Source organism: Pelobates fuscus, chromosome 8, assembly GCF_036172605.1.
Source record: "Pelobates fuscus isolate aPelFus1 chromosome 8, aPelFus1.pri, whole genome shotgun sequence".
Lineage (NCBI taxonomy): Eukaryota > Metazoa > Chordata > Amphibia > Anura > Pelobatidae > Pelobates > Pelobates fuscus.
The window spans coordinates 175,528,224-175,542,940 of record NC_086324.1 but is presented as its reverse complement, the minus strand read 5'-3'; the positions used below and the strand labels follow the sequence as shown (position 1 = coordinate 175,542,940).

General features: G+C 39.7%; 1 protein-coding gene across 1 annotated transcript in view; it reads right to left on the bottom strand.

The window, feature by feature from the left end:
• Nucleotides 1-11,530, bottom strand: part of APOBR (apolipoprotein B receptor) — a 30,823-nt gene extending 19,293 nt beyond the window's left edge. The window contains exons 1-3 of the mRNA XM_063429593.1: nucleotides 11,517-11,530; nucleotides 10,781-10,925; nucleotides 5,324-5,491 (exon numbers count right to left, since the gene is read on the bottom strand). Of these exons, the coding sequence (XP_063285663.1) occupies nucleotides 5,324-5,491; nucleotides 10,781-10,925; nucleotides 11,517-11,530 (327 nt within the window). The remainder of the gene's footprint in view (nucleotides 1-5,323; nucleotides 5,492-10,780; nucleotides 10,926-11,516) is intronic.
• Nucleotides 11,531-14,717: the final 3,187 nt, after the last annotated feature.

Below are 14,717 nucleotides of genomic sequence, written 5' to 3'. Positions count from 1 at the left end.
GGGTTACTGATACTATATAACGATAATTAGCTGGAGTTATGTGGGTTACTGATACTATGTAATGATAATTAGCCGGAGTTATGTGGGTTACTGATACTATATAATGATAATTAGCCAGTTATGTGGGTTACTGATACTATATAATGATAATTAGCTGGAGTTATGTGGGTTACTGATACTATATAACGATAATTAGCCGGAGTTATGTGGGTTACTGATACTATATAACGATAATTAGCTGGAGTTATGTGGGTTACTGATACTATATAATGATGATTAGCCAGTTATGTGGGTAACTGATACTATATAATGATAATTAGCCAGTTATGTGGAAGTAGAGGGTGTAAAAATTATGTACAAAATCTAAATATTGTGTTTGTATTTTCCAGGACTCTGATAGGAGCATTTTCCTGCAATTTGGGTCAGAGATGAAGTGAGGAAAAGTAACCAAAAGAGGGAACAGTAGGAGCAGTAAAACAATGTACTTATATTTTATGTTTATTAAATTTATAATATAGATATTGTTTTACTGCTCTTCCTTTATCTGGTCTCTCTGTTGGTCACTTGATCTGTAAATAAGACCAACATTTAGTGACTGTCCCCGAACGATCAGTCATCTGTTTTGATTCGGGTGAAATTCCGAATCAGAAATCAATGGAATATGCTCTTCCTTTGCTTGAGTCGTTTGTTTTGTAATTTGTTCATTTTGTGTTTTGTTGTTTTTGTTGTTTATTAAAAATAGACAAATTGGAGACATTTCTAAGACAAAAGAAAGGACTGTGCCACATCTCTAGTAATAGCTCTTAACACAAACTAATGCCCAGCAATATAGACTGTCTATACCCCTAACGTTGTGGGATAATGAATAAGTGACCAGACAATACACATATAAAATTAAACAATTTATTGCTAATGAATCATACAAAACTTTGAAGTAATATTAAAAACTGGTGCATATGCAGGAATAAAAATAAAAGCTTAACAAAAACCTATGAAAACTGTAGGCTTAAAGATTTAAAATTATCCAAATAGATTTTTAAAAATGGTTTCCATTTCCCTGTTTAGATGTTCACTGCCTCCTGGGTAGCTTTTGACACTGTTTGTAGTGACATCCTCGAGGTTCAGTCTGGCAGGGATAGTGTAAAAATCCTTTGAAAATAGCAACTTTATTCTAACGCGTTTCGCCTGTGCTGGCTTTATCAATTACACAAAATTGCAGCTCTCACGTCACTGGGGCCCATAATGCTGTTAAGATGGCACTGTGTGTGGCTTCTCCTCTGCCCTGCTGCGCCGAATAGCGCGAACACTAGACGTCTCACGTCACGCGGCCAGGGTCACGTGACGTCTCAAGTATAAATTTGATGAAATGCACTCGTAAAAGTAGGTGTCCCTGAATGGCAGTTAGGAAATGTGGTCACCCTAACCCAGTCAGTCTCTAAATCCTACATCAATCACCTTAACCCCTTAAGACCGCAGGGCGTACTATTACGTCCTTTTTAAAGCGGCTCTAAATGCCGCAGGACGTAATAGTAGCCCTCCGTTTTTTTTTTTACTTACCCGGTCGCCGCGGCACCTCCGTCCTCTTCAGCCCCCCCGGGCCATGTGAGAGTGAGGTCCTTGCGAGGACCTCACAATCACATGGCCGGGATAGCTGGCTGCTGCATTGCCAGCAGGGGGACTAACTGTAATGACAGTTAGTCCCCCTGCTGGCTGAAAATCAAATTAAAATAACTTAAAATAAGTGTAAAAAAATATATATATGATCTAAGTGTGTATATATATACACATATACACACACACACACACATACACCAACTAGGTGTATTTTAATATTAATATATATATATATATATATAATTATATATATATATATATTAATATCAAATTACACGTAGACTGTTACTGATTAAATATATAAATAATTATTGTTATTTATATATTTATATATAATATAAAAAAAAGTAAATACGTAAAAAAATACAATAAAATAAATAATTAAAAATAAAATATTAAAAAATATATAGATGTGTTTTATTTCGTTCTAACTGTATTGTGATATTAATATATATATATATATTTATATCAAAATACACGTAGAACGAAATAATATATATATCTATATACATAAATATATACGTATATATCACTATATATATATACCTATATATAAATAAAAATATTTTTTTAAAAATTATATATATATATATATATATATATAAAAAAAACCTTGTCTATATATATATATATATATATACACATGCGTATATTATATTACATATATTAATTCTACACATATATTTATGTAATAATTTTACATAATTAGGTATCTTAATTAATTACAATTAGCGGGACCTGCCTGACAACCCAGGCCGAAAGTATAGGGAATTTAATTTGCTAGCACTATATTTAACCCTATAACTTTCCAAGACACCATAAAACCTGTACATGGGGGGTACTGTTTTACTCGGGAGACTTCGCTGAACACAAATATTAGTGTTTCAAAACAGTAAAATGTATTACAACGATGATATCACCAGTAAAAGTGACATTTTTTGCATTTTTCACGCACAAACAGCACTTACACGGACGATATTATTGCTGCAATACTTTTTACTGTTTTGAAACACAAATATTTGTGTTCAGCGAAGTCTCCCGAGTACAACAGTACCCCTCATGTACAGGTTTTATGGTGTTTTCAAAAATTACAGCGTCAAATATAAGGCTTGTGTTTCATTTTTTCGCATTAAAATTCGCCAGATTGCTTACGTTGCCTTTATGACCCTATGGTAGCCCAAGAATGAAAATTACCCCTATAATGGCATACTATTTGCAAAAGTATACAACCCAAGGTATTGCAAATGGGGTATGTCCAGTCTTTTTTAGTAGCCACTTAGTCACAAACACTGGCCAAAATTGGCGTTTTTTGCATTTTTCACACACAAACAAATACTAACGCTAACTTTGGCCAGTGTTTGTGACCAAATGGCTACTAAAAAAGACTGGACATACCCCATTTGCAATACCTTGGGTCGTCTACTATTGCAAATGGTATGCCATTATGGGTGTAAATTTATTTCCTGGGCTACTATACAGTCTCAAAGGCAACATAACCAATCTGGCGAATTTCAATTTCAAATGTAACACGCTATATTTGACCCTGTAACTTCCCAAAACACCATAAAACATGTACATAGAGGGTACTGTTTTACACGTGAGACTTTGCTGAATACAAATATGTGTATTTTATTGCAGTAAAAGCAAACAGTATTATGACATTGACAGTTAAAATGTCATGTAGAACTAAAAAAATAAAACAATTCTTATTTTCTCCCATTTTTTTCATATTAAATTATGTTTCATAGCTAAATATTTGATATTAAATGAAAGCCCTGTTTCCCCTGAATAAAATGATATATAATAAGGGGGGGTGCATTTAATATGAAAGAGGTGAATTACGGTTGGACAGACATATAGCGCAAATTCCAGGTTTTGTTTACATTTTGTTTCGTTCACAACTTGTACATTTGGCTGCGGTCTTAAGGGGTTAAAAAGTTGTTAAACAACTTGAATAGGAAAAAACGTTCTGGAGAAAAATCTACATCTTTGCTAACTTGGAGTTTTTGTTTCTGATTTGGGTTTTACTGGCCAAAATCTTGCATATCAGCGAATGACTCATTACAGCTCCCGTTTAGTAAATATAGCACATAGCGTGGATTTGGTAGGGTGTGAATCACTGCTGGCATGCTTCGATAACATACCGATTCCCCCATTGGCGTTAATCATGTGATCATTAAATAAATACATTGTCCTGAATAGTGTGTAGGAGGGCAAACTGACTGACTACTACTTTCATTATCAGCAGAGTGATAGACGAGACGTTCTCAGCTCTGGCGTTGAAGCAGTTAAGCAGTGAGTGTGATTTGGGGACAGATGTCTATTTTTGTAAGAAAGCATTAATAATTGGCGAGTTGCTTCCTGGGACTGACGTGTCATGTTTGTGGTTATCTGACACATCACCTTCTAAACACCAACTTCCTGCTCAGCGTGAATAACTCCGAATATGGGATAAAACGGAAACCATTGCAACAGCGCAGAATTTTATTAAAGGGACACTATAGTCATTAAAACAGCTTTAACCTTGAAAATGTGCTTTTAACCTTATGCCATGTTTTATTTCGTTTAACATTATCTGTATACATATGTATAAGCTTGTTACCACTGAAATGGCAGCAACGTGCTTGTTTGAAACCTAAGCACAACAAAATAAAGAATTAAAAAAAAAAAAAAAACAGCTTTAACTTAATGAACCAGTTTGGGTGTATAGATCATGCACCTGCAGTCTCACTGCTCAATTCTCTGCCATTTAGGAGTGAAATCACTTTTGTTTCTGTTTATGCAGTGTGGTTTTATTGTAGAAGTTTGTATCTCCTGCTCTGTTAATTGAACAATAATCACACACAGGAGGATCCTGCAGTCTGTAGCTGGCAATTAATAGAGCAGGAAACAGGGAATACTAAATCAAATGGACTGTGCAATAAAGGGCGTTTGGAAATTACATTTCTCTTTACAGGAAGTGTGTAGGGAGACTGTTTAGGGACACTCCACTGCCCAAATAAAACATCATAATATATATCACTGTTTGGTAGATATACCTCAAATGAAACCATGCATGCATTTAATTTTAAGTATGCATTTGTTTCATTTAGGGTATATCTAAAAACGGCTTGCTATATTCTTGTCTGCAGCCTTTGCAAGCCCTCCCCTTCTAACCCCGCCCAGACTTTCTGCGGCCGTCCAATCACAGACTCCCCAATGCAGCTCAATGAGAAGTCTTTGCAAGGCAGATGCTCTGTGCAATTGATGCCTCTTGAGTTTAGCGCCACTGAGCTAAACAAACCAGGAAGTAACAGGATGATTGTCCGACTGACAGTCAGGGGGGTGCAACAAAGCTCATTTACAAAATGTCAATTTCTATTTACCATGCAGAAATTATTTTTTTCATTTTACAAAAAGACCAGATGTAAAGTGGTGTAGGGGACTTAACAGTCCCTTTAAGATTAAATAGCCAAGTTGGAAAAAATAACTTGTGTGGAGAATTTTACAGTGTGACAGTTTTTGTCTAAAATGTTAATTTCACAGGACAGCGCTATAGTGAATGCTATAATGGATTAACCCTGTATGTCTTGTCAATATGTATGCTGACATAGCTTGGCTCTGTAGGTCATTAGTAAACCTGTTATCTACAAAACATGTGGATGGAATGTAAATACACATTAAATAAATACCGTGCTCAATGTCTCAATGTCCTCCCCTGTCCCCATACCTGCATGGACCTGTTTCCAGTTCCTGTATCAGTAGATGGGAACCCCTGTGAGGTGTTGGTCTCCTGAAGAGTCTTGGTACCAATGGCGACCTTGCTTCCAGAGTTTGAAGGACGTGGGGCGTTGGGTGGAGCACCAAAGACCTGTGCTGCGACATTGCCCAAGTAATCCTAATGGAAAGAGAGAGTGGACGTGGGTTTGTATAGCTTGAGGAAAAGAAAGGGGCTGAATGATACAATTATTAACCAAAATGACCCAAAACATGTACGACCCATAATCGTTAACAGTCTTGTCTCAGTCTGGAGATCCATGGCAAATTATTTAATGGAAAGGTAATTCTAACTGTATAATGAATGTAGACGTTTTTGTATTTTCACATTTTATAGCGTTCAGCCAAGAATTAAATTGAGTTTTGCCATCTGATTTACACAACATTCCTTAGGTTTTGAACCTACAAATTATTGTTATCATGATAGAAAAGTTATAATAACCAAAGCACAACAGACACTTGGTATTTGTATAATTATTCCTTCTTCCTCCATACTTGGTAGAACCAACATTTTTCAGTTATAAAGCGGTGTTTTTTGGGGTAAGTCTTAACCAGTTTTTGCACACTTGGATCCTGCAATTATTTTACTGTTTTTCTTGACACAATTGCTCATGTTCTGTGGGATGGGGGTCTATGCCTTGACCGGGCCATTAGAAGACATTCAGATGATTGACTTTAGACCGTTCCAGCATCACTTTAGTTCTGTATTTGGGGTCGTTATCCTATGGGACGTCGAACCTCTGCTTTAGTCTCCGTTGTCCAGAACATTGAAACATGTTTTACCCTAGAATTGCATTAAATCCAAAAAGGTTATGTTTTGGCTTCATTAGAACAGAGAATATTTTTCCACATTTGTTGTGTTTGCCACATCCCTTTCGTCAAATGCCAAATTGGACTTTATGTTTTTTTTTTATTTATTTTTTCCTAGCAATGGCTTTTTTTTTTTTTTTTTTTTAACACTATGTGGCCATGCAGTCCAGCTTTGATAAAACTGCATGCTATAGTTATCTCATGGATGGTTTCTCCAATATCAGCTTCGGATCTCACCTGCTTCACCACTACCATTGACCTTCTAGTGGCTTTTTCAACTAATGTCTTCCTTAGCAGATCACCGAGTATTGAGGATGGTCTTCTCTGGGCAGCCCTGGGGTTCTTCCATATTGCTCCTGTGTTTTATTAATGAATGTATCTGTGCTCTGAGGGATGTTTAAAGTCTGGGAAATATTTTCTAAACAAATCCAGGCTGGTGCTTCTACAGCACTTTATCGCGTTCCAAAAACTCTTCCAGAAACAAATGTTTAATTCTTCATCCTTTGATACAATAATAGCAGCAGGTGCACTCCATTCAACTATTTGTGTGTCTTCCACCGGTAATGGACTCCACCAGAGCTTTTTAATGCCTCACAGCAATGTAGGTAAGTATTGTGCAACCAACAGGGTTTTTTTTTCTTTTTCATTATCAATTTGTGTAACCAAGTTGAAAACCAAGTTCTGTGTATAAGTGGAACGTATGTTGTATAAATCCCAATAAAATTCATTTTAGATCCAGTATGTAACACTACAAAATGAGAAACCGTCTGTGGATGAAGGGAGGGTGTGACTAGTTATGTAAACCTATCCTTGTATATAATTCTTTACACACTGTATAGTCAGCCTCCATACCCTGTCCCTCTGCTCCACACCTATTCCTCTCTGCAATAACAGTAAAAGGAAGTGATAAGGTGATTAGTTCTGCCTGATGGGCAGGTTATATATGATATCACTTTGGCCAACACAGAGCTATCCTCTTATCTTCATTAAATGCAATAAGCAGATTCCAAGCCTTGCCAGCAGAGTGACTGGAAGTCAGGGATAGACAGGCAGCCTGCAACAGTCTATAACTCCCACCATACACAGACAGCCCCATACAATGTGCTTTATTAACTTACAATGTCCTCTCATATAACCCAAGCATTATTTAATGAAATCTCTCATTAGAATAGCTGCATGTCTAACACAGATGATATATATATGATATATAAAACCTGAGATCGTTTTATGGCTACAAAGAAAAAACAAATAATTAGTTATCAGTTTATAGAAAGCAAGATACAAAGTATAACAAAGTTTGAGTAAATATCCGCTCTGCCAGTTTGGGGGATCCTCACTGGGCCCATGCAGTATGGGGGGTGTCTCACACATTTCAGATAAACCTGCGAGCCCTCAGCTATATCTCCATTTCAGATTTTTTTTTTTATTTTTTTTTTTTATAAAATGTGCAATTTTGTTAATCAATTCTCTACAAACCCTATATGTGATATGTACAGGGTTATCATGTAAGGGTCCTTGGGATATAAAAAAATGCTGGATTCTCACTGCCAGTCTATTCTGGGTCTCAATGTATCCTTACCACCAGCCTACACTGGGTCTCAGTGTATCCTTACTGTCAGTCTACTCTGGGTCTTAATGTATCCTTACCGCCAGTCTACTCTGGGTCTCAATGTATCCTTACCACCAGCCTACACTGGGTCTCAATGTATCCTTACCACCAGCCTACACTGGGTCTCAGTGTATCCTTACCGCCAGTCTACTCTGGGTCTCAATGTATCCTTACCACCAGCCTACACTGGGTCTCAGTGTATCCTTACCGCCAGTCTACTCTGGGTCTCAATGTATCCTTACCGCCAGTCTACTCTGGGTCTCAATGTATCCTTACCACCAGCCTACACTGGGTCTCAGTGTATCCTTACTGTCAGTCTACTCTGGGTCTTAATGTATCCTTACCACCAGTCTACTATGGGTCTCAATGTATCCTTACCACCAGTCTACTCTGGGTCTCAATGTATCCTTACCACCAGTCTATTCTGGGTCTCAATGTATCCTTACTGTCAGTCTACTATGGGTCTCAATGTATCCTTACCACCAGTCTACTCTGGGTCTCAATGTATCCTTACCACCAGTCTACTATGGGTCTCAATGTATCCTTACTGTCAGTCTACTCTGGGTCTCAATGTATCCTTATCGCCAGTCTACTCTGGGTCTCAATTATTATTATTATTATTATTATTGCCATTTATATAGCGCCAACAGATTCCGTAGCGCTTTACAATATTTTGAGAGGGGGGGGGATGTAACAATAAATAAGACAATTACAAGAAAACTGACAGGAATAATAGGTTGAAGAGGACCCTGCTCAAATGAGCTTACAGTCTATAGGAGGTGGGGTATTAGAAACATTAGGATAGGAAATATCAAGTAGGAGTGAAGCAGAGCTGGAGGAGAGAGCAAAGCACTATTCCATAGGGACAGGTATGTAAGGGAGAGATTACTCTGGGAGGCCATACGCTTTCCTGAAGAGATGGGATTTAAGGCCCTTCTTAAATGATTGAAGACTAGGGGAGAGTCTGATGGCAGTAGGCAAGTTATTCCATAGGAGAGGAGCCGCCCGTGAGAAGTCCTGCAAGCGTGAGTTGGCCGTACGGGTGCGAGCAGCGGTCAGGAGGTGGTCGCGGGCAGAGCGGAGGGTACGAGGAGGGGCATACCTCTGGATCAGTGAAGAGATATAAGAGGGGCTGGAATTGTTCAGTGCTTTAAATGTATGGGTTAGCACTTTGAATTGACTCCTATAGGATACAGGGAGCCAATGTAAGGACTGGCAGAGGGGCGAGGTGTGAGAGGACCGACTGGATAGGAAAATCAGTCTAGCTGCAGCATTCATTACAGACTGTAGCGGGGCAGTACGGCTTTTGGGGAGACCAATCAGGAGAGGGTTACAGTAATCCATGCGGGAAATTACTAGAGCATGGACAAGCTCCTTGGTAGCATCTTGCGTAAGAAAGGGGCGGATGCGGGCTATGTTTTTGAGTTGGAACCTACAGGACTTGGCAACAAACTGGATGTGAGACTCAAAGGTGAGACCAGAGTCAAGTATGACGCCAAGACAGCGCGCTTGTAGGGATGGACTTATGTGGATATCACTGACTTGAAGGGAGAGTGAGAGAGGAGGATCAGTATTAGGAGGAGGAAAGACAAGGAGTTCAGTTTTAGAGAGGTTAAGTTTGAGAAAGCGTGACGACATCCAGTCAGAGATGGAAGAGAGGCAAGCAGTGACACGTTGCAGGACGGCCGGGGAGAGGTCCGGTGAGGAGAGGTATATCTGAGTGTCAATGTATCCTTACTGTCAGTCTATACTGGGTCTCAATGTATCCTTACTGTCAGTCTATACTGGGTCTCAATGTATCATTACTGTCAGTCTATACTGGGTCTCAATGTATCCTTACTGTCAGTCTATACTGGGTCTCAATGTATCCATACCGTCAGTTAAAGCTGGGTCTCAATGTATCCTTATTGTCAGTCTATTCTGGGTCTCCATGTATCCTTACTGTCAGTCTACTATGGTTCTCAATGTATCCTTACTGTAAGTCGATTCTGGGTCTCAATGTATCCTAACCGCCAGTCTACGCTAGGTCTCAATGTATCCTTACCGCCAGTTCTACTCTGGGTCTCAATGTATCCTTATCGCCAGTCTACTCTGGGTCTCAGTGTATCCTTACGGTCAGTCTATTCTGGGTTTCAGTCTATTCTGGGTCTCAATGTATCCTTACCGCCAGTCTATTCTGGGTCTCAATGTATCCTTACTGTCAGTCTATTCTGGGTCTCAATGTATCCTTACTGTCAGTCTATTCTGGGTCTCAATGTATCCTTACTGTCAGTCTATACTGGGTCTCAATGTATCCTTACTGTCAGTCTATTCTGGGTTTCAGTCTATTCTGGGTCTCAATGTATCCTTATTGTCAGTTTATTCTGGGTATCAATGTATCCTTACTGTCAGTCTACTCTGGGTCTCAATGTATCCTTACTGTCAGTCTATACTGGGTCTCAATGTATCCTTACTGTCAGTCTATACTGGGTCTCAATGTATCCTTACTGTCAGTCTATTCTGGGTTTCAGTCTATTCTGGGTCTCAATGTATCCTTATTGTCAGTTTATTCTGGGTATCAATGTATCCTTACTGTCAGTCTACTCTGGGTCTCAATGTATCCTTACTGTCAGTCTATACTGGGTCTCAATGTATCCTTACTGTCAGTCTATTCTGGGTTTCAGTCTATACTGGGTCTCAATGTATCCTTACGGTCAGTCTATTCTGGGTTTCAGTCTATTCTGGGTCTCAATGTATCCTTATTGTCAGTCTATTCTGGGTCTCAATGTATCCTTATTGTCAGTCTATTCTGGGTCTCAATGTATCCTTATTGTCAGTCTATTCTGGGTCTCAATGTATCCTTACTGTCAGTCTATTCTGGGTCTCAATGTATCCTTGCAGTCCAAGGATTCCTCCGTCTATTTTACCTGCACCCAGGATACCTGCCTACTGCAGCCTCCTTGCCATATGGGTCTTTGTGCTGCTCCCACCACCTTCCCTGGGCAGTCTCACCAGTGCATTCTGCACAGCCTGGTACACACGGGGAAGATGTCTCTGCAGGAAATCCATGGGGCTGTGAGTCTGTCTCCTGGCTACGAGACCCTCTCCGGGCTGTCGATCTGTCTGTTGTCTCTGTGCTTCTGCTTTTTCTGCACTTCTGAGTGGGAAGTGACCATAAAACCACAATGAATGTGACAATATAGAGCAGTAATAAACATCACCGTGCACAGTCCTGCAAACAACCAAACTTCCTCTTCTTCCGAGTAACCGTGTCGCTGCTGGAAGTACGAAGTAAAAGTTACATCCAGAGCAACGTAGGGGCTAATGGAACTGCAACTCCCGGCTACCTCCTCCACACTAACTACATCCAACTCTTACTCTGTCTGACAGTGTGTTTGACATGTCCCCTCTCCGTTACACTCACTACAACCACCTCTTACTCTGTCTGACAGTGTGTTTGACATGTCCCCTCTCTGTTACACTCACTACAACCACCTCTTACTCTGTCTGACAGTGTGACATGTCCCCTTTCTGCTACACTCACTACGACCACCTCAGTATGACATGTCCCCTCTCCGTTACACTCACTACATCCACCTCTTTCTCTGTCTGACAGTGTGACATGTCCCCTCTCCGTTACACTCACTACATCCACCTCTTTCAACCATTATAATCTGCAAGACCAGGCACCATAGAATCTTAATCCAACCCTTTGTGCATCAGCTATATACGCTATACTCCTATATACCCTGTATCCACCATATTTACCCAGTATACCTTTTATATATCCTGCATATCATATATATACCCTATGTAAACTATGCAGTCTATATACCATATACAACCTATATACTGTGTACACTATATATATGCTATATACCCCATATATGTTATATACTATGTACACCCTATATATCCTATACATAATATTTACCATGCATACTCAATACACCCTAAATGCTCTATACTGTATACACTCTATATATCCTATACACTCTATATATCCTATAAACCATATATCCCCTATATATCCCATTCATCTATATATTCTATACTCCTATATACATAATACACTCTATATGCCCTATATACCTGATATAGCTATCTACCCTTTATACACTGTATATGCTAAACGCCCTACATAGTTATACCTTATATACCCTATACATCCTGTATACCCAATATAGACAATTACTAAGAAAACTACTGACTTCCTACATGGGGTACTGAACATTTTAACCCATTAAACATATAACATGTCTAGATATAAATGGGGCCTGATGCGGTGTTATAGAGCCCCTGCTAAAAAAAAAATGCTGCATGTAATGATATCTTGCAGAGGCTCATCCAATAGAATTACAGTATTAGCTTCAGAGGGCTGCCCAGCATGCATGTATTATTCCCCATACCAAATACCCAATAAAGGTACTGCAGAGGATCCCCACCGCCTCCCACCAAGCTCTGGACAGGATCCCCACCGCCTCCCACCAAGCTCTGGACAGGATCCCCACCGCCTCCCACCAAGCTCTGGACAGGATCCCCACCGCCTCCCACCAAGCTCTGGACAGAATACCTACCGTCTTCTACACAGTGCAGTCTAGAATGCCCCACTATCTTCCAGCATGCACTGACCAGGAAAGTCATTGTGTTCCACTAAATGGCCAGGATACACAACCATCTTCCATTAAACATTGATCAGGATAACCCACCAAACTATATCAGTACCTAAGGGATATGGGGAAGGCTGATTTTTAGATATGTTTTGTCTGTGTTCGAGAACAGAAACCGAGCTCAGACAACACATGTAGGCAAATAATTAAAATGTCTACATTTAGATTGACCAATATTCTCAAGTGTAGGCTTCTTTTCACATAACATGCAATTAAATTCCATATTACCACATTATAAAGACCTATTAACACCTTAATCACAACAGACTCTCTGCCATAGGTATGGTCACCCCCACGTGTGGAGTGTAAATCAAAATGAGTGTGTTGAGCTTCCAAACCAGGTCTTGAGGGACCCAGAAACAAAAACAATGGAAAACATCCAGTTGTGTAAAAGGTAAGACCTTCGCTGACCACGTAGAAGATATGACATGGAAAGGAAGACGTTACTTTCTTTTGTTATTTTGTTATTACTTTGCAAAATGTGAAAATAGGTAAACTCTACTTTTACACGACGTGGCTTCAATTTGTACAAATCTGCAAACCGATAGTGGGCAAAATTGTTTTAGCAATCACAAGTAATCCAAGTGGCTCATTGAGGCCTCACATGTCTATCTGTAAGGTATGTTCCACATGTCCCAGGGGCCACACATAATGTAACTCAGTAGTTCAGTATGTGGCACAATATATTGTGTTTGGGGTGAGCTGTTAAACCAGCATGTCCCATGACGCTTTGTTGTGATGTGACTCTGATGTTTCTGCTACAGGAAACATTACAACATCCTTTATATGATCTGACCACACACCGGCTGGGGACATGGCTGCAAACTGCGCTTGAGGGGTCCTGTTAACCTTCGGAGTCTGATATAAGAAACAACTGCAATTAAGTTAGCTATTACTTAGATCCGATCAGCCATAAATACTATTAAGATGGCTATTAATTACATCTGATCAGCCATAAATAGCATTAAGTTGATTATTACATCTGTCAAGCTTTAAATACAGTTGTGCTCAAAAGTTTGCAAACCCTTGGAGAGTTGGTAATATATGAACCATGTTTAAAGAAAACATATGTGAGCAGGCAAAACACATTTCTTTTATTTCTTTTATTCAACTGTAGGTTATAACAGAATGGCACAATCATAAAACAAAACATGGCAACAAAGAAAAAAATAAAATGACCCCATTCAAAAAGTCTGCATACCCTTAGTTCCTAATACTGTGTATTACTCCCTTTAGCATCCATGACAGTGTGCAGTCTTTTGTTGTCTGAGGCCGCTAATTCTTGCAGGTGGTATAGCTGCCCCTTCGTCTTGGCAAAATGCCTCCGGGTCTTGCAAAGTATTTGGTCGTCTTGCATGAACCGCATGTTTGAGATCTCCCCAGAGTGGCTCGATGATATTAAGGTCAGAAGACTGTGATGGCTGCTCCAGAACCTTCACCTTTTTCTGCTGTAACCACTGGAGGGTCAACTTGGCCTTGTGATTAGGGTCATTGTCATGTTGGAAAGTCCAAGAGAGTCCCATGTGCAGCCTTCGTGGCAAAATAATGCAAATTGTCTGCCAGTATTTTCTGATAACTGGCTGCATTCATCCTGCCACCAATTTTCACAAGATTCTCCATGTCTTTAGAGCTCACAACCCCCCCCCCCCCCCCCCCCAAACATCAATGAGCCACCACCATGCTTCACAGTTGGGAATGTTGTTCTTATCACCATAGGGCTTATTGTTGTGACTATAAAGCTCTATGCTGGTCTCGTCACTCCAAATTACAGTGTGCCAGAAGCTGTGAGACGTGTCAAGGTGTTGTCGGGCATATTGTAGCCGGGCTTTTTTGTGCCATTGGCGCAGTAAGGGCTTCTTTCTGGCAACTTGACCATGCAGCTCATTTTTGTTCAAGTATTGTCATATTGTGCTTCTTAAATCAACCACACCGTCTTTTTCCAGAGCAGTTTGTATTTCTCCTGAGGTTACCTGTGGGTTTTTCTTTGTATCCCGAACAATTCCTCTTGCAGTTGTGGTTGAAATCTTTCTTGGTCTACCTGACCTTGGCTTGGTATCAAGAGATCACTTAATGTTCACTTCTTAATATGTGATTGAACAGTACTGACTGTCATCTTCAAGGCTTTGGAAATCTTTTTGTATCCTTTTCCATCTTTATGAAATTCTATTACCGTATATACTCGAGTATAAGCCGACCCGAATATAAGCCGAGGCCCCTAATTTTATCCCAAAAAACTGGGAAAACTTATTGACTCGAGTATAAGACTAGGGTGGGAAATG